Genomic DNA, 27,482 nt, shown 5'->3' with positions numbered 1-27,482 from the left:
TAACAAAAAAACAAAAACAAAAACCCATGGTATTGAGTCACTACTATATTTTTAAAACAATGAGAATAATTAACTTCTTTTGTTTGGGCTTTTTAAAAAAAACTGAATGTGTTTGAGCTGCAGCAATAATTCAGCTGTTAAGAGCACTACAACTTGTGAGACAAGCTTGTTTCTAATTTAAATAAAAAACAAAAACAGCAATGAAAAAAGAGCACTAGAACTAGCTGTAGATCTGCCTGCCTCTGCCTCCTGAGTGCTGGGATTAAAGGTGTGCACCACCACTGGTCAGTCAGACCAGTTTTAAGTGCACAGACAGAAAGGGTTTGTGTACAAGCAACGAGTTTCTTATATTCTCCATTCCTACTTGCTGGATACTTACTTGTGGCAGGTGTGGAAAACTGTGGCCAATCTTCCCATATTCCCTTACCCTCAAAACAGCCTGGTTTCACCACAAATCCCAGCCAACTCGGTCCTAAGCATTCTGTTATTTTTTTTAAAGTGTGAGTCTGTATGAGTATATGTGTGTGTGTGTGTATGTGTGTGTGTACATAGACATATGCATACCTACACGCAGGCACATGCATGCCACAGCACAAGTGTGGTGGTCAGAGGACAACTTGTAGGAGTTGGTTCTCTCATCACACCCTGTGGGTTTCAGAGGTGAGATTCAGGTCATAGCCTGGGCGGGCAGCATCCTCACCCACTGAACAATCTCACCAGCTCCCAAAAGCTCTTGAAGGGCAAACTGGCTTGGGACACACCAAGTGGATCCCTAGAAATCTACTCTCTAGGGATTACAAGCGGGGGTTAGGTTGGGAACTCAGGAGTAAGACAACTAAAATTCAACCCATTCTGCCACTTTTTGAAGTTTTGACATTGGGACAAATTATCTAAGTCCTCTGGGCTTTGGTTTAATTCATTCTGAAACTGGGCAATGCCAATTATTCTTGCCTTCTAATAAGGTTTTTGTGTGAACCAAGTTAATTAATATTTATAATGGTGCCTAGAAAACCGCATGGCATGTTGTAGAAGCTGTGCAGTACAATCACTACTGTTGTTATTATTATTATTATTTACCGTCATCCGTGGCAGATCCATGTTGCAGCAGGTCTCTCAGATATGCAGCTGAGACACTCAGATATGAACTAATATAGCCTTTACAGAGAACACCTTACTCATGACAGTTTGCCAAACGACTGTAGGGAACTCATGCCCACTTCACATGCAAAGCTAACTCCCAGCCTTCTTTGCAGTTTTAAATTAATGGCTAAAGTCCTCAACATCCTGCCAAACATATATCAACTGAAAGAAAAATTAGCGCATATTTACTGATAATCTATTATACTCTAGTTACTGGAAATTCAAAGAAACCGAAGGCACTGTTCCCTGCAAGAAGTCTACAATCAGTAGAGAGAGATAAGCATTTTGTTTCTCACTCAAGAGTGCAAAAAGCTCAGCACTTCCTTCATAAATTTGCATTGGCCCCATTCACGCTTTTTCCTAAGTGTCAGTCAAGGACTGGTCTTGGCAAATTAATGAAGGAGGCAAAGTCTGTCTTTGGCCCCTTTCCCCTCTGTCTAAGACATTCCTTCCTCCAGAAGTCCAATCCTCCTCCAAATAACTCCATCTTCCGTGGTAGGATTAAGAACCGATATTTCTAATCTCTGCTGCTAGGGTTTTCACTAATCGCTTAAGGTATATTTTTATCAAGAGCTCTGGAACCTGACACATCACTAGAGCTGGAAGAACAGACCTCTCCAAGAAGCATTTCAGGGTTCAAGCTAGAAAAAAAGGACAGTCTTAACTGGGAACCAATTTTCATTCTGCATTTGTAATCACTTTTCCCTCTCTACCTGTCTGCACAGCCCACGCTTCCCGATACAAGCTGTTTGCTTTAGGGTTCTGGTACAGCCCAAAGAATAAACTACACAGCTCCCTGTTTTCGTTGCCTTCTTCCTGTCTGTATTATCAGGCAAGGATTGGGACTCCCTTCAACCTATTTTGTCCACCCTGACAGAACGCTTCAAGCTCCTTCCCACCACTCGTTATGAAGTTCTGTCTTCCCCATAGAACTCTTGCTTCTGCTAAATTAAAACACGCAAGCAAACCTCTCGTGAGGAAGGGCATGTTTCATTTTCTAATGAAAGACATCTTTTCCTCGAAGACCTTCCTATCCATGGACTGTAGTGCAGCATTGCTGTGCTTTTGCCCCATATAAGAAGAGCAGATTCCAGCAGGCTAGCCTGTTAGAATTTTTCTCTTTTCATGCAGAAGAAGTTTGTTCCTTTAGAAGCTAATCCTTTTCTCTAAGAGGGATATACTATCTCCTCGGAAATTAACCAGTTTTTCTTCCAATTTGCTCTTAAAAGGATATACAACTTCTTTTCACTCTAGGTAATCAGAGTTAAACAGAGGCCATTGCCACCATCAAGTGTGCGTTCTTGGCTCACAGACTCTGTTCTTTTTCACAAATGTTTAAGTTTTAATGATAATAATATTCATTTTCTACTGGAATTCAACATTGACAGTAATGAAAATAAAACCATGTGTATATAAATAATCACAGACAAGAAAATTACTCCATTTTTGAAATTCAACCAAATTTCTTAATATGTGATTGTAAAACATGCTTCCAGTAGCTTGCACGACTGTTTTCTGTAGGATCTGAACAAAAGACTCAAACTCTGGTTGCACCTCCTTTCTCAGAAATGGTAGGGATCTGATTTTGTCAGACATTTCCTAAAGAAATTAACATGAGTCCCATGAAACATTAGCCCTTTTGATATGGTGAAGTCCACAGGCACATCATCTTAGCCCTTTTGATACGGAGACACATCATCACTAGGTAACAAAGTACATGGTTATTGGGGAAGAATAATTAGAACAATCTTTCCTCTAAGATGACTTCAGCGGTCTCTAAGCCAAGTGAAACTCCATCTCCAGACTATTCATGTTCATTTATCTGTGCTACACAGGGCAAGAGATAAGAAATGTGCTCTTGGCTCTTCTGTGTTTCATGTCAGAGTTTCTGACTTTGGTGAGAGGGCAACAGGCCCTCTGATGGCTCAGAAAGGACTGTGGATATTGACTAGATGCCTACAGCTGGACAGCTTCCAGACTACAAAGATGCAGGCCTTGACATTGCACTATTTTTTAAGGACTCCAAACATTTTTAAAGGTCGTCTAAACCAATCTTCCATTTAATACTGAAATAGTCTATAACATCTTTGTACTGAAGAGATGGCTCAGCGATCAAGAGCACATATTGCTCTTGAAGAGGACCCGTTTTTGGTTCCTAGCACCCATTTAGAGGTTCACAACTGCTTATAACTCCAGTTTCAGGGGATCTGACACCCTCTTCTAGAGTCTGAAGGTACCAGCATTCACGTATGTACACACTGGTGTGCAGACACACAGATACATATATAATTAAAAACAAAAATCAATGTTTTAATCTACATTTAAAAATCTACATACAAATAAAAGTTATTGATACTAACTATAACCAGATTCCCATCATCTCTTGCCATGAGTAATGTCCTCAGTTACATGACAGAAGACAAATGAACCAATAAAAATCTTCTGACAGCCTGAAAGGCAATCGTGCCTGATTTTTGGCCCCACCTAAATTCTTATTTTGCAGCTTCAAATATGAAAAGATATTTTCCTTATCTCTCTGGTTTTAACACACGATTACTGTAACAAAACTGCACCGTTCATAATGAACACATTGGTCCAGTAATTCCTTGAGTGGCTTGTTTCAAGTTTGTACAAGTGGAGGAATGTGCTAAAAATGAGTAGGAAATAGGTTTATTTTAGTGGTAAAGAGACTTGTGTGCAATTATAAAAGCTTTGACTGGGAGCTGGGAGGTGGTAGCACAAGACCCAGCATTCAAGAGGCAGACAAACAGATCTCTGTGAGTTCAAGGCCAGCTGGTCTACAGTAAGTTCCAAAACAGTCAATACTATATACAGAGAAATCCTGTCCAGTGGTGGGGGGTGGGGGGGTTGCTTTGGACATTGAAAGAGAAAAGTATTCTTGAAATTAACAGAGGTATTTCTGAAACTCCTACAAAATTCAAATACCTCGATTAATTACAAGTTGTGGTTTTGTGGTCAAGATTCTCATTTTCCAGTTAGACAACCAGACAGCAATGTTAGATGAACTCTTCGGTGCATAGCTCTGTCTTCTTATTCTTTACCTAGTTTATGTTTATGTACGAAATAGGAGTTATGTTTAACTTATTACCAAAGTTTCCTTTTCCTGTTTGTTCCTGGGGAATGCCTAGTTTTACTTGCACATTTTTCACGAGCATCAAATAGTGGGTGATCTTTCAAGCTTGAACAGCAGCAGCTGCATCGCTGAGGAAGGGTTTCTCGTCTCAAACTGTCTGGGTAATGATTTACAGCTATTTTTGGTAATTCTCAAAATGACAGCTCCTTGAATTTTTCTATGTGCAGAAAAATTTGCTGTCCCAGCGTCTTCAGACCCTGGGAGGTCCATTTCAGTCCTTGGCAGATGGGAACAAAGGAACGCTCTGGATGAAACAGGCCTGTCAATATTATCCTGTGATACATGTGAATGTTTGACGAGGTTGCCCCCAAATGTCTGTGAGCTCCTGTGGACTAGGATTTGGGGGACAAAATACCCTATGAGTTGGGTAAAATTATGTATAGGGTTTGGACATTCCAAGACTGAACTTGATAAACTGGATTCTTGGCAACAGTTGAGTTTCTGTAAAGAAAATTAGTAATACCTTTCAATATCATAAATGGATGCCAAAAGGGTTGAAAAGATACAAACAAGGAATAAAAATAATTACCTTTTAAACAGTGTCACTGGCTACTGGGAGACATAAGCTGGGGGCAGGGGTGAACAAACTTATTCTTGAAGGTGAACAAAAGCAAGTGTAGCTAATACGCTCCCCAATTATTTCTTTACTTAAAAATCTTTTGTACCTGCATTATACACAGGATAAATTCCAGACTCTTGGAGCTGACATTTAACGAATGCCATGATCATTCTAGACCAAGCCTGTGTCCCTAATGCATACTCTGGTTGATTTATTGACTGTTCTTTGGACATCCCTTTGCAATTCTCATCATCGCATTTCCATCCATGATGCAAATCCTGCATAGCCTTCAAGACCCAGCCTCAAAGTCCACACTTGCTCACAGATTTCCCTTACACATTGGTTTACTTTATTACATAGCCTGGGAAGTTTCTTCTCAGCTTGTCAGAAATGCAGCCTGATCAAACCCCATGCCTTTCTTAGTGCCCTCCACATCTGTCAACCTATGATCAATTGTAAATCTTTTGAGTCCCAACATCGTTTTCATTCTTTTGCATTTATTTATTGTCTTGGAAATCTTTGTGCTCCAATTGTACTATGTCCTTTCCTTTATAGAAATTTATTTTAATTATGTATATATGTGTGCATGAACACACCCATGGGCAGGTGCACACACAAGAGTGCAGGTGTCTAGAAAGGCCAGAGGTGTTGGATTCCTCTGGAGCTGGACCTACAGGCAGCTGCGAGCTTCCTGACATGGTTGCTGGGAATTCAACTAGGGTTGGGTCCTCTTGAAAAGCAGTACATGCTCCTAACCATTGTGCCATCTCTCAAACCACCCAAATCCTTTTTTATTATTATTATTACTATTATTATTATTACTATTACTACTACTACTACTACTACTACTACTACTACTACTACTACTTTACCTGTATGCGCACCACATGCAGTGCCGGTTGCCCACAAAGGCCAAAAGGTGTTAGATCTCTGGGTCTGGAGTTATAGATGGTTGTGAGCCACCATGTAGGCGCTGGGAATCAAACTTCTAGAAGAGCAGCCAGTGCTCTGAACCACTGAGCCATCTCTCCACAACCACCAACTCCTCGTTCTTTCTTAAAGAAAAGAAATGCTGTGGCTTGGGAAATGGTCCTGCAGTTAAAAGTGCCTTGGGCTTTTCCAGAGGACCCGAGTTCAGTTCCCAGGCCAGGAAGCTCACAATAGCCTGTAACTTCAGCTCAAAGAACCCAGCTTCCTTTTCTGGCCTCTGAAAGCAACTGAACACATGTGACATATATTAGAATACACATATAAGTAAAAATAACTAGAAAGGTGATATTTTGAGTACCAAACTCAGTGTACCATAGTGATTGTACCTTCTAGATCACCAATAAATATTCAATGACAGATTGACATGATTTGTTACCTTTATGCTGAATTGTTTTAAATACTGTTTTTCAACAGAAACTTGCAGATTCATAGTTATAGACCCCATTCAAAGCTACTTTACCAAGTTTCTTGTCTATGGTCACTGTATCAGTATCCCGGTAATTCTTACTAGGTGACACTAATGTTGTCAGTGAAATAAGGGCCAAAAATATCTCCTTATGAATTCTACCAAAGCATCCTTCTCTGAGAAACACACTATGTTAGATGAACCTCAAGGATTCAATTGTGGCCGGCGTTGGTGGCGCACGCCTTTAATCCCAGCACTCCTGAGACAGAGGCAGGCAGATTCTGTGAGTTTGAGACCAGCCTGGTCTACAAGAGCTAGTTCCAGGATAGCCTCCAAAGCCACAGAGAAACTCTGCTTTGAAAAACCAAAACAAAAAAAGCATATGAATCTTTTTTCTTTTCTTTTCTTTTCTTTTTTTTTTTGGTAGGGGTCTAGGAATTGAACCCAGGAGTCTTACACATGCTAGACACATACCCTACCACAAAGATACATATTCCTAACATGTTATGTAGAACAAGTCCTTAATTGCATTTTAAGGCACTAGAAATATACACATATATTCAAATGTTGATATTAATATTTTTAAAAAGACTACAAATTTCTAAATTTTCTACAGTAAAGATGCACTATTTATTTTAAACTAAGAATTTTTTTAACTAAGGATATTAAAATTGACTTAAATACTTAGCCAATACTGCAGAGTTTCTTATTAGGGTCATAGATCCTATAGCCAAGAAAACGTATTGTTTCTTTTGAGGGGAGAGGGGTTAATCACAAGACAGTCAAAAACAATTATTCCTCATGCTAGCTAACTTCTTCAAAAAAAAAAAGTGAATTAATGCCTTCCTGCTGAAAGCAACGGGTGCCACGAGATGAAGGGAGAGTTTCTTCCTTGGTGACGCGGCCCATGCTCCCAGCTCTGACTTGACGTGGTTGCTTTGCAGGTGCATGGGAAGTGCATGTGCAAACACAACACAGCGGGCAGCCACTGCCAACATTGTGCCCCGCTGTACAATGACCGGCCCTGGGAGGCAGCAGACGGCAGAACAGGGGCTCCTAACGAGTGCAGGAGTAAGTATCAAAAGCCTTCTTTGTAGAATGCACTTATCTGTGAATTCCTTCTTATCTCTTGAAACACAATATAAAGTGGTAGGTGACAGAAGCTATACGAAATATACCCACATCATTGGCCAGCGTGACTCCAGCCACTGGAAACTGTTAGTTCGTAGAGCTACCAATAGGACTGAGTGGTCAAGGATGTGCTGTCTATTTGCTTGGACACTTGTGGGACCTAAATGCTGTCCTTGAGAACTTGACATGATACAAACATGAGCAGACACCCGAGCAACTAAGGGTTATAGCGTGCGACTGCGCTCATAGCTGCGATACTGGATGCTAACCATGAAGCAGCTCTTTTAAATTCAGTTCACAACACCACCCGAGAGAGCAGATGGTATCAGTCCTGTTTTAGAAATCAGGAAACTGAGGCTCTGTAAGGTTAGACGTCTGGCCAGAGATAGAAAAAGAAGGAATAAGGACTTGATCCCCAGTCTTTGGGGTCCATCAGATTCTTTCCCCACTGATGGATTAGACCTGAAACTAAACCAGCACGTCAAGGATGGGATTGTTTTACTAGGACTAATTTGGGGTTTGCATATGGAGAAGGGAAGATAGGGCATAGGAAATGAACCATTTTTCCATTTGTAGTTTACAGTGTTCTGTCTGGTCCAATGGTAGCAGGCTATCATTCAAATGGGCAGATGTTCTGAGAAACACGTGCCCACAGAAATGTTTCCAGTCCCAACACTATTTTGGGAGGATTTTTAAATCGTGTGTCTACTCATGTTTGTGCCATGTCAGGTTCTCGTGGACAGCATTTAGGTCCCCCAAAGTGTCCAAGCAAATAGCATGTTCTTGCCCACTCAATCCTTTGGCAGCTTTGAAACTGTTTGTACCGTGAACAAATCTCCAAGAAGTCTCTCCCCACACACAATCTGGAATCAGAATGCATTTATTTCTAAGAAATATAAAGGATTTCCTCTAAGCATAAATATCAAACTATCATCTGCCTTTTAAAGATACGAGTCTGGGAAAAATACCATGACATGTGGAGGAAACAATGAAAAAAAAATAGCTCTAGGATTTTCAAATACAGTTGACTTCCAGGATAAGGGTGGGGATGTCTGGATTCTTTTCCTAAATCACTTATCAAGAGAATCTAAAGAATTTCTCCTAAATTCCTAGAGTGCCATTCTGGTCCTTTCCATGGAAACCCACTGCATATCTAAATACACAGACACAGAGACGTGTCACTTGGAGCTAAAGCCTGATAAGTTTAGAGATGTCATTGAGAAATTATTACATAAGGAGCACGGAGGTCCCTCTATAAACCGAGGCTTCAGTAGTGGACTTCCTTATACTCACCAAATGACAACAACTGAGAAATGTCACTCCATAGACAATAACTTAAACCAGGTCTGATGGCTCAGGCCTGTGATCTCAGGTACTTGAAAGGCTGAGGCAGGAGAATCCCAAAGTTAAAGCCTGCCAGGACTATAAAGTGACTTCAAGGATAGCCTAGGTAACTAAGTAAGACTCTATCTCAAAATAAAAAGTAAAAAGGTGGGCCAAAAATAGGACTCAAATTGTAAAGATGCTTGCCACCAAGCCTGATGACCTGAGTTCAATCCCCAGGCTCTACACAGTAGAAGGAAGAGGGCACCTGAGTTCCAGCTGGAACCCACATGGTGGAAGGAGAGAACTGATCCCTAAAGTTGTCCTTTGATATGCAAACGTGTGTGCAGTGGTGTGTACACACACACAAACACACACATATACATACACGCACGCATGTATGCACACACAATAGCACATGTTAAGCCCTGGGTTTAATCTTAGTTCCACAAGAGAGAGATACTTAGGCTCTGTTCACTGTCCACCAGATGTTTCTTTCTAGGCTCATGGGTGAGCCTGAATTATGGTTTGTATCTGCAACATACCCTGTATTTTTCAAATAATGCCAAGAGTCTTAGGTTTTTCTCCACTAAGAGATCCACTGATCCTCAGAAGGTAGCAGAAATAGAAATGGTCAAGTATTACCATCAAAGAGGAAAACAGGTGACCTCTCAAATATCTTTCCAAAAGAAACACCCACCTCAGTCTACAGGGTTACCAGAATATCTTTGCCTCAATGGACATATCTTCACTTTGATAAATGATTTAATTTCCTTTTCTGTTGCTGTGATAAAATACTCTGACAAAAGCCATATAAGGGGTTTATTTTGGCTTACAGTTCAAGGGCACAGTCCATCACGGCAGGAAAGTGGAGTACAGGAACTTGAAGAGGATGGCCACATTGTATCCACAGTCAGGAAGCAGGCAACGGGGAATGCATACTAGTACTCAACTGTTTTCTCCATTTTGTACAATCCAAACTCCATGCCCAAAGATTGGCCTGGTCCACAATTATGATGGCTCCTTCCACACCAATTAACATAATGAAGATAATCTCCAGACATGCTGAGGCCAATTTCCCAAGTGATCTAGAGTCTGTCCAGTTAGCAATTAACTCTAACCATCACAATGACCTTCATGCATATACTAACACTTTGAAATACCAATATACAATGGAAAACAGAAATCTAGATAAGAAGCATAAAATTAAAGTGGCACCCTGATCAAGGGAAAGCAAGATATTTCCTTAGATATTCCTTTTTGTATTAAATAAATAAAATTTCAGTGTAACAATGACTTCATTCTATTTTAACATCTCAACCATGAGAGAACCTGCTGCAGTGTTTAGTCCCTCCTGTGCTGTTTTACCGCCAGCCTGCAAGTGCAACGGGCATGCCGACACCTGTCACTTCGACATCAATGTGTGGGAGGCGTCAGGGAATCGCAGCGGTGGTGTCTGCAACAACTGTCAGCACAATACTGAAGGACAGCACTGTCAGCGCTGTAAGCCGGGTTTCTACCGTGACCTCAGGAGACCCTTCTCTGCCCCAGATGCTTGCAAAGGTAAGCATGGCGCCTAAGGTGATCTATGCAAACGAGACATATCTTACTGTCCTTCCCTTTGCAGGCCCAAGGGAGAAAGTTTATGAAATCCTCAGACAGTACACACGGAGATATCAGATAATTTATTATCAATAGGAGCCAAGAATTTTCAAGCTGTTCAGTCAAAACAGTCTAATATTCATGAAGGGAATCTCCCTTCCTTCCCCCGAGAAAGAAGTTTCCTTAGCGCCACAAGAGAACATGAGACCTAGTAAGAGCAATGAAGACGGGGGGAAATATCAGTAAAGAGGACACAGTGAGTAAGAATATGCTGATGGAATTGAGTGGTCACCTACACTTTGGCTATGTGACCTTGAACACCTGAAAAAAAAAACCAAGGATTTTCATGCCATGATGAATGTATTTCAGCTGACACTGCTCAAGTGTACCCTGTCGTCATGACTAATGCAGGGAGTAATAGTTTTATGTTCTCTCTTAAAACGCGGGATGCACAGGTAGGTTCTGCTTCTCTGCTGGCATAGCTCCCAGAAGTTCACTTGAAGAGAGTAGATTAAGAGGTCTGCTTCCCGTGTGTAGCATTGCCATATGTGAGTACGAAGCAGGCAGAGGGAGCCAAAGCATCGTCCACTGGGGTGCAAAGCTTCAATAACCACGATGGACCTGCAGGCCTCTCAACTAGAGGCTGTTAGACAAGAGAAACCACTTGCCTGTCAATGGTGGTTGATGATCATGTCCTTTATTTTAATGAGGACTCTGGCTTGAAATCAATGACGTGAAGAGATCAATACAATGGGAAACAGCACTCTGGGACACCGCCACCCAACCCCACTCCACCCTACCCAGCCCCCCTTTTAAAAGGAAAAAACACATTTCTCTTAAAAATATATAATATCTTAGCCGATCGTGATGGCACATGCTGGTAGGATTTGCTGAAGGGGGTGGAGGCAGGGGGATCACAGGTTTGAGGCCAGCCTGGACTAAAAATACATGTTTTGAACTTGAGGGAGATGGTGAAATCGCCACACGCAGTTTGGTGGGTTTCTTGTGGCAAGCTTCGTCTCGTGAGCAGTGGAGGGTAGAGAACAGCATAGCTCATCGTTTCCTTGCAACTCTGAATCCGCCTCAGAGTGCAGCGGATTTTGAAGATGTAGCTATTTTTTTTAAGATTCATTTTTATCTTATGTGTACTATTGGAACTGAAACAAAAAATTCTTACCTAAAGTGCTGACTAAAAGAACTGCACAGAAAAGTGCTTCAATATGGAGAATGTTCAACCCAACACCATTTGTATTAGGTGTGTTTAAAGAGGTGGGAATGTGTATATGTATAAATGCATATCCCATAGCCTCAGACCACTAGTCCAAATGTCTAAAAATCAAAGTGCATTACCCAGCAAATTAAAGAGGAAAAGAAAAAGCATTTGTCATTGAATAACCTAGATAGCTCTCATAGGAAAATAGGCAACGTTTTCTAATGTGTATAATATTTTCTTCAAATATAACACTGTTCAGTGTACCTAATGTATTCACTTATTTATCCATCCATCCATTCATTTGGTGACTATCTATTGAGGGCCTATTATGTGCTGAGAGCTTAGGAAGCATCAGGGAACAAAACAGAAATCCTTACCCGGGAAGATATATATTCTAGTACAAGAGACAAGCAGTAAATACGATTGCTAAGTATATAATGTCAGGTAATAATGGGCTGGAGAGATGACTCCATTAAAGGGACAGGCTCACAACCAAAAATATAAGAAGGTATTAAGTGCTGGCATTACCAAAATAGGAAACGTAGATCATGGCGAGTGGGGATGACAATTTCACACAGTACAGCAGGAAGAGGAAGGACAATGTCACACAGTACAGCAGGAAGAGGAAGGACAATGTCACACAGCACAGTAGGAAGAGGAAGGACAATGTCACACAGTACAGCAGGAAGAGGAAGGACAATGTCACACAGCACAGCAGGAAGAGGAAGGACAATTTCACACAGTACAGCAGAAGAGGAAGGACAATGTCACATAGTACAGCAGGAAGAGGAAGGACAATGTCACACAGCACAGCAGGAAGAGGAAGGGCAATTTCACACAGTACAGTAGGAAGAGGAAGGACAATGTCACACAGTACAGCAGGAAGAGGAATGACAAAGTGTGATACTGAGCAGGACAAGAAGGGAGTTGGGTCTCATGCTTGGATAGGTAAGATGAGCCAAGATTTGAAGACAATGAGAAATGTCTAGGCAGAGGGGACACCTAAAGCAAGTATTCCAAGACAGGAAGGTGCCGACTCTGTCCAAAGACAATCATGGAGGTCAATGTGGCTGCATTAGAACAGGAGTTAGGGAGTTGGGGAAGATGAGACTAGAGAAATGGCTTGGGGCGATTTATACGTGCTGATGGACAACCATGCAAGCACTTCTGTAACACGCCTTCTAATAGGTCTTAATAGTAAAAACCCGGAGCCAGATATTAGAGGGTGAAAGCTGAAAGATCAGAGAAGCAGAGCATTCCCTAGAGCTCTTACCGCTACGAAATCTTCCGCTGAAAAGAGACCAAGTTCCTGTCTCCCCCCTCCTATATTCCTCTCTCTGCCCAGCCATCTCACTTCCTGTCTGTCTGTACAGCCCTCCAGACCTCTGTGCTTACCTAATAACTAGCTCTGCCCTCTGATCTTCAGGCAAGCTTTCCTGATTGTACAAACGAGATATCACCACACACTTCAGCTTTGACTCGGACAAAAATGATGAGCTGTGCAGTGTCTGAGGAGAGAATGTGGCTTCGCTTCAAAGGACAGTTCTTGTATTATACAAGGGTGACATCTGTCTCACTCGTACTTCTCCCATTGGACTTAATGAAAATGACCAAACTAGTGATCTCTCAAATGTCACCCCTGGGGGAGTACTAGCAGTGTCAACAGGGAGGCGTTAGATGTGCAAATGCTTAGGCACCAACAAAGACCCACAAATTCAGAAAGTCGGTTGATGGGACTCGAGAATCTGAATTTTAACAAACCCTCCAGGTCACAGGTCACACTGTATCCCCCTCCCCCATAATTGTATATTGGTTAAAACAATCTCAATCTCTAACAATTCACTAACATCTGAGCATCATTATGGGATAGCAAATAGTCATTTCCATTAGAGAGAAAACCAAACAGAACAGTGAAAGAAACTCAGGAAGGTTCTTGGTGTTGGCTAGATTTTAGAGAGCCCTGACTGCCATCTTAAACATCTTGATGATCACTGAGAAGGGCGTAGTGGTTCACACCTTTAATCCCAGCACTTGGGAGGCAGACAGAGGCAGGTGGATCTCAGTGAGTTTAAGGTTATCCCTGGTCTACATAGTGAGTTCGAGGACAGCCAGAGCTATGTAATGACAACTTATCTTAAAAAAATAAATAGAAAAAAAAGTTAATGTTCAGTTTCCAGAACACAGGAAGCCATTGCAAAGAAAATTTTAATTAGTAAAGTATTATTGAAAGGTTCAGGCATTACTCTGGCCTGCCCTGTTACCTGGCAGAATGCACTCAGGCAGCACTCTGGCCAGTCCAGAGTTCCATGAGAACCAGTCTGCATGCAGGTGCAAAGGACTCCTTTAAAAGGACAGACCCCTGCCCACTTACTCCCACTTACTCTCCTTTCTCATCTCATCTTCTCCCTTACCTTACTCTCTCTGTCATGTCTGTCTCCCCCCTATCAGTCTCGCTATAATAAACTATGATTAATATGCTCTCCATGGCTTGTGCTATATCACACCGGTCCTGGTTCCTTAATTAACAACAATTTTATATTTGCAATATATTATAGTGATGTATAATTGATTCATCTTAAAGCATTCTATGTTATTCACTGTCTTAGTTTTAAATGTCTGCGTGTGTGTGTGTGTCTGCACATGTGCATGTAGGGGGCCAGAGGACAACTTTCAGGGGTTGGTTCCTGTTTTCCTTATTGAGGCAGGGCCTCTCCTGCTTCTGTGGGCTTCCAGACTTCAGCCCACAAGCATCCAGCAGATTTCACTCTTCCCATCTCTATCTCTCTTCTCACCATAGGAATTCGAGAACTGCGAATGTGCTCCACCGCATCTGCCCTGTTTTAAAAGATTTTATCTTAGTTTTAATTCTGTGGATGTATGTCTGTGTGTAGCTATGTGCACAGGAATGCAGGTGACCCCAGGGACCAGAAGAGGGCATCTGATCCCTCTGAGATGGGGTTAGGGTGGTTGAGCCACCCAAGGTGGGTCCTGAGAACCAGACTAAATTCTTCTGCTAGAGCAACAAGCGCTCTTAATTGCCAAGCCATTTTTCTAGCCCCTACCCCCTCCTGATCCTGTTTTTGTTTTGTTTTGTTTGTTTTTTAATTATGGGTCCCAGGGATAAAGTTCAAGTAGTCAGGCTTGCATGGCAAGCACTTTCGCCCTCTAAACCATCTCTCTGGCCCTTACCATTTTTTTTTATTTTGTTTTGATTTTATAAAATAAAAAGACAAAAAAAAGATACAAGAAGGATTAAAACAAGGGAAACTCATTTTTGAATGACAAAGCTGATGACCCATAAGATCTGCTGTGTATGTGACGTACAGACATGAGTTACCCTTATAGAGAATCACTATAGTTGGGAACTTTCTCTCCATCAGTTTCTACTTTCATGGAATGAAGTATCAAAAACCAGGCTGCTTTAAAAGAAGAAAATCCAAACTATTTCCTTGTGTGGTTCCAACAACAGCATGTACGATCTTACTCAGACTAACAATTTAACTGTTTTTGTTCTACTGAGTTCACCAAGGCAGAAGAGTAACCTGCCCTCAGTGTGTGGTCCAGACACCAATCTCATTGGCATCCTCTGGTAGCTGCTGAGAAACACTGAGCCCCTGATCCCACTCCAGGTGAAGTCAAAACTTCACTCTGACAATTCTTCACGTGGCTTTATTGTATTAGCAGTTGAGAGGTCTGCAAAATGCCTTCCAATGAAGATTAAAAATATGCGTGCACTTTCTAGAGTTAAACTGCGTAAATGAGTTAGCAGAATATCTACTTAAACCAGCATACAAATCAACCAAACATTCTTTTCTGTGTGCTTATAAACTTAGAATTTTAAAATAAATTTGAAGAAGTTTTACTGAGAGAAAAACAGAAATCTAGATAGATATGTTTGATCTTCAGCAGAACTCTAATTCCATGAAGTGTTAGCAGAAATTACAAGAAGGGATGTTTTCCTATGACTGTCAATTTAGGAAGTGAGTTGACTAAAGTTTTCTTTACCACGAGACTCCTCGAGGCCCAATTTGCTGCCGTTCACTAGAAATCTTTTTGTATAGTGGCTATATCTATGTGCAGGCTTCACTTAAAGACATTTATTGTCCCCTCTCCAGGCACCAGGTCTGTAAGATGTCAGGGCCTTCCTGAACAGGCTGGGAAGACATTTAGAGGAACAGAACCCTTCAATACAGTGGCAGTGACCTGATGGGTGGGCCAGCCCTGGTTGACACTCACTAAGTGCACAGTATTCTCTGTTCACTCTCCAACGGGCTGAATGTGAACTCATTGAACTTTTTCAAAGTGCTTTGCTATGGTACCATTATGATCGCTGTGTTGTGGGAGGGAAGACACACTGCGTGCCCTGGGGAGAGGGTGGGAATAGAAATGAGGACAGTTTGAGGAAGGCGTTCTCAGGAAATCCCCTACAGTGTTTCTTCATGGGCCTTGTTTGTTTCCTCTGAAATTATTGTCCTGCTTTCCAACGCTGATGAGCGCCTCTGTGGCCTTGAATGGGTTAGCTAAGGAATGAAGTGAATTGATGACATCCCTCCTTATAGCAGCTCCCATGCATTTTGTGGGATGTCACCTGGTAGCCTTAGCTCCCTGGCAAGCAGAGTGACATTAACACTGGGAGCCAGCTCTCAGGTTGCCAGCTTCCTGCACAATAGCCACAGGCTGTTGGCCACATTAGAGTTCTCACTGGTTTTGTGCCTCTCCCTGTCCCAATGTGTTAAATGGGATGGTCCTTTTATGTACACTTTAATGTCACAGCTCCATCAAACCTGGCCCTGCACCAAATCTGCTGTCAATATATTAATTCCTATGAGCAATTAAGTCACCTGTTTTCACTTCCTCTTTATTCCAGCCTTTCCCAGTCTAGTGTGGGACTATCCGCCACACATTTCCAGGCCAAGGAATCACTTCTGAGGATTCCTGGGATGTTGTTTGTTTGTTTAAGACAAGTGGAGATCATTGAAACTGAATTTATTTACACAAGGAAGGAAAAGAAGTGTTTTAAAGGACAGTGCATTTAAGGTCTCAATACACAAGGGAAAACGTGAGCCTCCCAGCTGAATTCAGGGCTAAGAACAGAAACAGACTCAAACTAAGTGGTTGCTAAGGGCAGAGAGGAAGGGGGAGGTCTCCCTCTCTCTGGGCTGAGCTGCTCTGAGTGTCAGTGTGCTTCTGAAGGGACACAGTTGCTTTCAGAGAGACCCACTTGAAACCCCTCTTATGTGACTATATCCCATGGTGGTTTGGCTATGGCAGATGGATTAAAAATGGGAGAATAAGCCACGTGGCGCCCAGTGGTGTACTGACTTTTGTAGGTGGTAGTTTTACTCTTGTGGCTCTTCGCTCTTTACTCTTTGGGGGGCTGCCACCCAGTTCCCAAGTAAGTACACGGAGGCTTATTCTTTCTCATGAAGGCCCAGCCTTAGCTTGGCTTGTTTCTTGCCAGATTTTCTTAAATTATCTCATCTACCATTTGCCTTTGGGCTTTTATCTTTCTTTATTCTATGTACCTTTCTTTACTTCTTTCTCTGTGGGTGGCTGGGAGGCTGGGAGGCTGGGTGGCTAGGAGGCTGGGAGGCTGGGTGGCTGGGTGGCTGGGTGGCTGGGTGGCTGGGTGGCTGGGTGGCTGGGTGGCTGGGTGGCTGACTTCGCTGTCCTCTCTCCTTCCTTTCTCAGTCCTCCAGCTTTTCTTCCCAGATTCCTCCTATTTATTCTCCCTGCCTGCCAGCCCCGCCTGTTTCTCTCTCCTCCCAAGCTATTGGCAGTTCAGCTCTTATTAAGACCAATCAGGTGTTTTAGACAGGCAAAGAAGCACAGCTTTACATAGTTAAACAAATGCAACATAAAAGAATGGGACACATCTTTGTATCATTAAACAAATTGTTCCACAGCATAAACAAATGTAACACATCTTTAATATTTGACAACAGTCTTTTAGTGGGGTGGAGACAGAGTCCTAATTTGTAGCATTTTCCAATGTCTATGGCTTTAATGCTCCCCCTTGGCCTGTTTCACGCTACCAGATTTTGAGGGAGGGGATAGAGAATACTGACTAGGGACTCACATGCCAGACAAGCTCTCTACCATTAAGCTACACCCGAAGCCCCGAACGTTTTGCATTACGAAAGCAAACAGGTGGTGAACATAAGAGGGATGCTTCTTTCCTTTGTACATGGCCTAGCCACCTTCACACTCCACTCTCCCAAGTGCAGGCACACTCTCTGTGCTCATCGGGTATGAATCGGAATCACTTGAGAGCTCTTGCTGAACATAAAAGACTGAGATCTCCTGACTCAGAAACCCCAACAGCAAGCCACACTTCTTTACAAGCATCCTTGGTGATTCTGATTTAGCCTTTCCAACTCCCTGATGGCCTCTGAGGACCACTGTATACACCAGTCCTATTTCCAGGGGTGAGCTGTCTTCACTTCCACCTTGGAATGAAAGACTCTGTAATGTGATCTTCTCACTGAGGTAACCGTGCCTCTGGCAGGAAATCCTAAAGCATTGCTAGCAAGCACACACACACACACACACACACACACACACACACACACACACACTGGGGAGCATCCGTGTTCGATGTCTTCTCCCAGGCAAGATGGTTAGCATAGAACCTGCTTTTTTTTTCCAAGATAATCTGTGAAAACATTCTAAGATGTCTGCTTTCTGTGTAACTATTTCAGAATATTCATCTGGAAACTCCAATCATTGAACTTCTTATTAATAGTATATATAGCTTTCATGTGTGAGTATGTGTGTAATGTGTGTGATTCTTTTTTTGCTTTGTTTGTTTTTTGGGGTTTTGTTTTCTTTTGTTTTTTTGAGACGGGTTTTCTCTGTGTAGCTTTGGCTGTCTGGAGCTCACTCCACAGACCTGGCTGGCCTCGAACTCACAGGGATCCGCCTGCCTCTGCCTCCCAAGTGCTGGGACTAAAGGCGTGCACCACCATTGTCCAGCTATGCGTGTGATTCTTTAAAGCATTTAGTTTTGCTCCATAATGATCTATTTTGGAACAGTACAGCATTGTAATACTGTAGGTTTGTTACTGTGTTGACATTGAAATAATCCTTGAATCCAATTCTCCCCAGATTTTCTCCTTCCTCGTCCCTTCTTTTCGACACTAATGGATTTATGAAGTGTTGTGTGGGTGGGAGATTGAGAGGGCATGGACTACTGACAGCCGCTCTGTGATGCTTCTGTGCAAACTTTCCTCTCTCCCCAGAGCAGGTTCTAAACAGATGTCTGAACACATGCCTGGCAGAACAGGGTTAGCTCTTTCTCGGGACACACCCACTTAGTTCATTTACAGTGGATGTTTTAATGTCAAGAAACACATTTTTAACCACGGCGTAGTCTTCTCAATATGTAAGGAAAAGCAGCAGCTGGAAGCAGTAAGGCACCGAGCAGTCACCTTCTGGAAGGTCAGCACCCTCCCTTCATCCAGAGTGGCCAGAATAAGTTCAGCCTTTTAGGAGCACATGAATAAAAACAAACTTGTTCTCCCCCACCCTGAAGCTCAAATCAAGTGTTTACTAAGATCCTATCTGGCTCCTTAGTTACGATTACACACACACACACACACACACACACACACACACACACACACACACACACACAGAGTCTGTCAGCCAAACTGCTTTCTCCCCCTTGCATCTTCCCACTGTCTTCTTTCTGGCTGAGGCAAAAAGAACTCGATGCACAGGAGAAATACAGCTGCCTTGGGTGGGTGGCTGATTTTCCGCCCTTCATAGTCTGTTTGCATAGTCAGTTCATAGTCATTTCTTCACTTTATCACTATCTGTTATTTCCTATTCCCCTCTAGTATCCTGGTCTCTCCTTCCCATTCGTCTTACAGGTAAAGCTTTTACATTAAGGGAATCCAGAATGCCTTACCATGAAACACAGTTAGGAACCAGACACAGCTTCAGTTTTCTACTCTTGTGCCTATGTCCAGGGCCCGGCTTCTCAGGTGCCAGTAAAGTCCCTTCGGGCAGTAGCCCACTGGGAACCCTTCCTTTCCAAGTGCAATTTGGCACGGCCACATAAGTTCATTTTACAGCATATGAACGACACAAGCATCTCCGTTTGATTCTAAAGCAAGAGCGGGTGATTCCCAGGTAATATCAAAATGAAATAACTGCTTTTGAAAAGCGGCATTTATATAGAACCAGCAGTGTGGCAGCTTTTTAGTTTTAACCCAAAAAGTAAAACTATAGGGGTAAGAAAAATGAAAGAAATAGAAAAAAATCAATATAACAACATAATGACCATACAAAGATTAAGCAACATATATTAATATTTACCCTCTCCCTTTGAGAATTGTTATAAACTGATAAATAAAAGTCAATAAAGGCTGGAATGGTGGCACACATCTTTATTCCAGCACTAGGAGGCAGAGGCAGGAAGAATTGAAGTTAAAGGCCAGCCTGGGCCACATGGCAAAGCCTGCCTAAAACAAACAAACAAACAAATAAATAAATAAACAAGAGCTGGAGATATAGCTCAATAGAAGCGTATCCTAGCACTCTCTCTCTCTCTCTCTCTCTCTCTCTCTCTCTCTCTCTCTCTCTCACACACACACACACACATACATAACTAGAGAAGCGATGAATATTAGTAAATTCTCTGCAGTATCTCTCAAACAGCAGGTAAAGTTCATTGAATGAATAAATCAGGTATACCATCTTACACTTGATAAAGATGATAAACATTAAGTAAACATTAAACCAAGAGTTTCTATAGACACCCAAAAAGAGGAGGGGACTACGGAGTGGTGATTTCAAAAACAAGTTATTGCCCTAGAACAAAGAGGTATAATTAGAGATAATTGCATGCAAGAAAAGAGAAGAATTTCAGATTGACTCATGTGGGAAGGATTGCTTTCGGTGAAAGGCATTATTTTGGGTGGGGAATGTCTCCTGCAGAGTCATAGTACTTTTTATTACAGGTAATAAATAATAAAACTGGACTAGATGAAGCATTAAATGTAAGAAATAGCTGTGACCAAGTGACTTGGCATAACTGACTGTATTTGGTCATTTGCAATTTTCTACAGACTTATTTGGGGTCTTGTTTGCTTTCTTTTTCTTTTTCCAGTATCTCAGTATTATATGCAACAGTGCTAAGAAACTATAAAACCTGTTGGGGGTTCACCAAAACAGAAAATCAGTCTATGCTTACAGACAACTAACTTCCTTCCTTCCTTCCTTCCTTCCTTCCTTTCTTCCTTCCTTCTTTCCTGCCTTCATCCAGCAAAGGCCTGGGCTTTACTGGATATAAATACAGGAAGATGAGGATCCTACCTTGTAGACCTCACACTGCACTACAGAAATGACACTGAGGCAGTGAGAGACTACTAAAGACCAAAGACCACAAGTCATTAAGAAACACTAGATAACATAATTCATTCGTTTAAAAACAAGTCCCAAATGAGGGGCTGGAGAGATGACTCAGCAGTTAAGAGCACTGGCGCCTCTTCCAGAGGACCCAGGTTTGGTTTCTAGCACCAACATGGCAGCTCACAACCACCTGGAACTCCAGCTCCTGGGAATCTGATGCCTTTTTCTGGCCTCTGTGGGCACCTACACACATGCAGTATGCCCACACTTGCACGCGCGCGCACACACACACACACACACACATAAAAATAAATCTAAAAAACAATAACAACAACAATAATAATAATGAAACAGCTTACTTGATACCTAACAAGTGCCAAGCCTACTCTGCTCATTACATATACAGGAAAATGGACCCTCTACCCCAATGGAAATAGATCACATTTCCCCCATGTAAATACAGAATTAAAAACTGCAAAAGTGTTAGGAAGAGAAAGAGACGCCATGGCAGATGATAGCCTAGACTCATCAGCTCAGAGAAGAGGTCCAGGCGCGTGCAGTCAGTAGACTCATCATGTCAGCTCAGAGAAGAGGTTCCAGGCGCGTGCAGTCAGTAGACTCATCATGTCAGCTCAGAGAAGAGGTCCAGGCGCGTGCAGTCAGTAGGGAACAGGGCTTCTTTCTCCAAAGGACAAAAGTGCCTTCAAGATGACCCCACTCCTGGCAAGGTGGCAAGCAAGATGGTGACTGAGTAGAACAGGAATACAGGGGTTGAACAGGTGGCCTTTCTCTTAAAAGTATGACTCGGACAATAGTAATGACTGCGGTATATGACAGAACCAAACTCTTCAAGGTCAAGAAGAGCACCAGAAGCTTTCTAGTGAATTAAGTTCATCCATGTGCACAGGAGTGTTTGCTTCAGTTTCTCAATCTGAGATTATAACTTTTCTTCAAGCACATAAGATCTCTCAGATACGTCCAGGAATAAATAGAAACTGGCATGGTTACAACTGGTAAACAGGAAAGGAATGATACAAAAAAAAATCAACAGAGGTCTGACTATCAGCTACAGTCATGGATTAAAAATAAAGGCCATGACGTTAGTATTTATTTATTGAACATTTAAATTTTCACCAGAGGCAGATAGGAAATATAAATTACCTTCCATTCAATGTTTAAGACTTCAAATAAAAGCATTATCTTATGTGTGATGGTTTTTCCTGTGCCATGTGGCACCTCTAGCTCATGAGAATAAATTTCAGTAAATTAAAGGCACACGTTAATTTGGATTACTTATTAAATCAAGCACGATTGGTTTGAAAAATGTATGTCTGGAGTGCATATTGAATGTTACAGGGTAGCTATCACCAAATAAAACGTATTTATCATTTCAAGGATCCACAGGAAAATGCTTCCTAGGTGCTATCTTGCCTTTCACGTGGTGAGATCCATTTACATTATTCTTAGTTTCATGGCTGCTCGTCCACTGGCAAAACTGGTTGTTTCTGAGGCTGTTCACTACTATCAAGCAGAGATGACAGCAGAATGGAGGGAGTAAACAGTGACCCTCAGAAAGATAAAGGACTCCATTTAGCTACTACTTAACTTCGCACTTCATACATCTGTAACAGCTTATACTATCTCCTCTCTGCTCGAAGCTGCACCTCAAACTCACCCCCTCAGGTCCCCATCCCCCCCCCCCCATGAACTGCCAGCTTCTGAAGTTCCCCCTCAGAAGTCAGGGAGGGCCTTGGCCTTTCCAGGAGAAAACAATGCTGGGAGCCCGGGCGGCACTGCCAAGGGAGTGGCCACGGGCAGCGGTGAAAGGTCCCAGGCAGCCACTTCTTTCCCAGCTGAGGGCCTTGAACTCTGAGTGCTGTTTTTAGAAACGCTAAATCAGGAACAAATACTTTCAGGGTATTTTGCTCTTGGTGTGTCTTTTGCCAGCAGAACTGCCAAGTTAGGGAACTACCAGGTAACGCTAGAGAGCCCTGACTGCTGCTTCTATGGCAAGCCTGGTGTCACGGATCAGTCTCCGAGTGGGAGACGCCCAAACAGGGGCTTCGTTCCCGCTGAAGGTGTGAGTGAGGGTGAAGGGGCAACCGCGGGTCCCTTGGGCTTCCCCACCCTTCCTCTCCATGGCAGCCGTTGTCACTGGCGTTTGGCCTCTTCCACATCCGTGCAGTTGAGCAGCTTCGACCCCCGGTTCTACACTACAGGCTCACTCTCGAATCAGCGGGACCATAAATCACACCCTACTTGTCCCTCCTACTCTAATTTACTACATGAGTGACAGGTTGGTGTTTTCATCCGAGGACAGGACCGCGCAACCGAAGAGGAACTGAACTCTAAAGCACAGGGTAATCAAGAAAGGTATGCCACTATTTGCCACCACATTCCTCCCGAGGGCAAGGTAGAGGGAGGCTGGCTGCAGTGAATTGTTCAGTCCCTTGAAGATCAAGCCATGAGGTCACTGCTGGTTTACCCTGCGCTCTCATACCCTGTGGACTAGCCCAGTCCTGACATCCAGCACCTTTTATCATTTCTTTCCCTCACTCAAGAGATACAGTTCTTACTATGCTCCCTCATGTCTCTGGTTCCTGGCGGGTCATGTTAATGCTACAGCTTAAGAACCTCCCAGGTGAAAGTGTAGGTAGATAGGCAGGCAGTGGAGACATGCATGGATAGACCCATGGACAGAGAGTAGATGGATGGTGAGCATCTTCAAGCACATGTCATCCAGAAATCAATATCAGTTATTGATTACACAGACCACAAACTCCTAATGCAGTGCTAAATGCATATACAACCTATTCATCTACAAATTGCCTTGTGCTATAGATATTGTTAGCCTTCCCTAATGAGGCTGTCAAGACTTAAGGAAATTAATTTTATAAAGCCTTATAAAGAATAAGCCTCAGGCAGGGTGTGGTAGCATACAACTTTAGTTCCATGCTGGAACTAAAGAAGGAGGATCTCTGTTAGTTCAAGGCCAGCCTGGTCTACAGAGCAAGTTCCAAGTCAGCCAGGGATGCTGCACAGAGAAAATCTGTCTTTAAAAAAAAACAACAAATAAATAAATAAATAAATAAGCCTTATAACCAGGATTTTAACTCATTCAATCTGACTCCCAATTTTATCCCTTATCCACTTCATTATAGTATCTCTGTCTTGTTCTCTGTTTTTCTAAGAGATCTTATAGGCAAATTTCCAAACAGCTGTATTTACCATCAGCTCCTGTAGTTGGAATAAATGCACACTGTTGTTTGAAATCAATCTGTCAATCCATTATTTCATTAACAGTTGTACTTCCTGTTAGAAAGTACTCCAGAGCAGCTGCATGTCCTAGCCCTTTTCAGGAAATGTTCTAAAGAGGCAATGGCCATCAGAGATGTATTCCTACAGAAATCTTCTAGACAAAATTTGTGTCTCACTTAGCGATGATCAAGATTCGTTGTTTGAAGGGAACCTGCTATGGAATCTTCTGTACGGCAAGTTTCTCTACTGCATCTGCTTAGAAACATTGTACTATTACTTTAGATTTTCTTCCAGTAGGACACACCTCCATTAACTAATGCACTTCTGAAAATAAAGTCCTTTGCATTGTAAGAGAATGTTTACGGCTCAACCAGTGAAGTCCCCTGTTACCAAGTCCGATGGCCTAAATCCAATTCCTGAAACCCATTAAAGGTGGAAGGAGACAACCAACTCCATGAAGTTTTACACATACAACAACACACGTGATACTAATAATTAGGAAATATTCTATAATCTTCACTATAGAGTTTCATGTCTAATGACAAGCAACAGTCAAGGACTTAAAACATTGTGTGTCAAAACTTTGACAGCCTCAGAAAGATAAATGTAGAACTTGTTTTTCTCTCATTTGTGGTTTCTAGATTTCATTTAGACACATGAAATCATATATGTAAGTGAGCCATGAAAGTAAAGTGAAACTTTCTGGAGTAGCAAAGAATTAATCAGGAGGATAAGCAAAAGGGAGGGAGAGGGGCTTGGGGGAACAATATGCTCAAAGAACATTATATAGTTGAGCGATAATGTCCTTATGTGGCCCAGTACAATGAATGTATAGTAATGAAAACAAAAAATAGTTTTTAAAAAAATTCTTGAGTTGAATTTAAAAAGAATAATTACTGGGCATTGGTGGTGCACACCTTTAATCCCAGCACTCAGGAAGCACAGGTAGGCAGATCTCTATGAGTTCAAAGCCAGGGAGGGCTGCACAGAGAAACCCTGTCTCAAAAAAAACAAACAAACAAAAAGAATAATCAGTATAAAATATGTGTTGAGGACTCAGACTCAAACCATCACCTGCAGACATCCTCTCCCCAGCCCACCAATCTCCCTAAACAACAATAACAAGTGTGTGCATTCTGGAAGAGAAAAAGAAATGCGTATTCTTTCTGTGTGTCAGATACTGACAGCCATCAAGTTTCAGAAGTCAAGGGCGCGAGGCAAGCCTCCCCCAGCAGTCTGGAGAGCAGCCGTGGAGGACGCTGGGGCCTTCGGCCTGCAGCTAGTTCTGCATAGTTTCCCACTGGTATTTCTGTCTTGTTATTATGCAAAAAGTCACGTTGACAGAAATCCATTAGCACACGTGATAGAATCACATTCTTCACTGGCCATTCCTGACATATGTGTCGATTTAAAACATAAGGTCCTACTGAGAGGTCAACTCCTACACATATTTTTTTTTGCCTTTTTCCATTACTGGAAAAGCTATGAGTGGAGTCCCATGGACAGGGGTCCTACAACATCTACCTCTGTCTCAGTCTCCTGTGGCTGTCAACAACCCAAATGATTCAACTGAGTGACACAGTAATGCTGGTTTAATCATCTAAAAATTATGAAAATTTTATGCTTGTATGATTTTATTTAATGTCGTCTCTATGATGTTTTGTACATGCTACTTTGGTATATTCCTATTTCATATTATATAAACTTTCCACATGGGTTAATTAAAAACAAGTAATAAAACCAAGCGACATGGACAGCAAGACAGTTCGCCAGGAAAAGGCACTTGCCCTGCGACCTCCATTTGATTCCTGGAGTCCACATATGGGTGGAAGGAAAAATCTGGCTAAACAAAGTTCTCCTCTGACCTCTACACACATGCCACGTCAGGCCCACACCCACACATCATAATAATACATACATCATACATATACACACATCATACACACATACATACATAACACCCATCATACATGCACAACCCAATAATAAAGATAGGCTATTTTTAAGAACAAGTGATAAATCAATAGTGATTTGATATCTTAAGAGAGAATTCTGGAAGATCCTCATAAATTAGGAAAAAATTAGGAAGCTTAATAAAGGCATACAATACAAAACTGCATCAACTAAAATGACATTATTACCACAAGAAACTCAGGGGTTTAAAGATTAAAATCTTCTCTTTTTGTATTAGGTAAGTCCCTTTATATTGGAATAGTTGTTATTATTTTTTAATTTTTAATATTGTGTGCATATGGTATGTGTATGCTGTGTGTGTGTACATGGTATGTGTATGGTATGTGCATGTATGGAGTGTATGTATGTATGTGTGTATATGGGGTGTGTGTGTATATATGTGTGTGTATAGTGTGTGGGTATGTATAGTGCATATGTATGGTGTGTGTGTATGGTATGTGTGTGTGTGTATGGTATGTGTGGTATATGGTGTGTGTACATATATGTGTGTATGGTTATGTGTGTATATGTGTGTATGGTGCGTGGAGTGTGGGCATGTATGACAGGCACAAGCACGCATGAGTCAAAGAACAACTTTCAAGAATTGGTTCTTTCCTTCCCCCAGGGTTCTAGGAATCAAACTCATCATGAGGTTTGCACCTTGAAGCTAACTCTCTGGCCATTTCATCAGTTCTGGAATAATTATTCTTGTAAACTGAGTCTCTTCAAAGGGCAAAGTCTATCTAGTTCAGCTTAGATCCCTAGCAGTCTGCTGAGTACTTACTTGCACACAGCAGCTGCTCATTAAATATTCATTGACTAAATGAATGGATAGATGACTGTTGCCTTATGCAAACACACCATTGTCCTTTTTGCCACTTGTTAAGAGATTTTATCATTGTGTTTTAATTTGATTTAATGCAGGGCTTTTTAGTATGTAGAATTTATAGTTATTTGTTACATATAGATACATGTATTAGCTCTCATTCAGTCCTCCCTCAACTAAACAGAAGCATGAGACTCGGGAAGGTTAAAAAAATAACAGCAACAACTGTGGTGCATGCATTTAATTCCAACATCCCTGAGGCAGAGGCAGGCAGACCTCAGTGAGGCCAGCCTGGTCTACAGAGTGAGTTCTAGGACAGTGAGGACTGCTGCACAGAGAAACCCTGTCTCAAAAACAGACAAAGCTACAACAACAACTAGGCAATCTAGGAGGTAGATATGATCCTCAGACTTTACAGTCTAGTGTGAGAGAGGAAAAACACCCCTCTTGATAATTTAACATAAGATGCTGACAAAGCTCTAAGGTTTCAAAGAAAGGACCAATCACATCCATTGCAGGGATCAGGACTGAGGCCTTAGAGATCACAAACTAACCCTACAGATAGGCCCC

The 27,482-nt window shown here is 42.0% G+C and overlaps 1 protein-coding gene across 2 annotated transcripts in view; it reads left to right on the top strand.

Annotated features, from left to right (window-relative positions):
- The window catches only part of Ntn4 (netrin 4), a 98,432-nt gene that overhangs the window by 51,422 nt on the left and 19,528 nt on the right, over nt 1–27,482 (top strand). For both annotated transcript variants that reach the window (XM_013111922.3, XM_013111921.3), the window contains exons 4-5: nt 7,194–7,320; nt 10,078–10,266. In XM_013111922.3, the coding sequence (XP_012967376.1) occupies nt 7,194–7,320; nt 10,078–10,266 (316 nt within the window). The remainder of the gene's footprint in view (nt 1–7,193; nt 7,321–10,077; nt 10,267–27,482) is intronic.

This window comes from Mesocricetus auratus, unplaced genomic scaffold, assembly GCF_017639785.1.
Source record: "Mesocricetus auratus isolate SY011 unplaced genomic scaffold, BCM_Maur_2.0 Super-Scaffold_100011, whole genome shotgun sequence".
Taxonomy (NCBI): Eukaryota; Metazoa; Chordata; class Mammalia; order Rodentia; family Cricetidae; genus Mesocricetus; species Mesocricetus auratus.
This window is presented reverse-complemented; position numbering and strand designations above follow the sequence as displayed.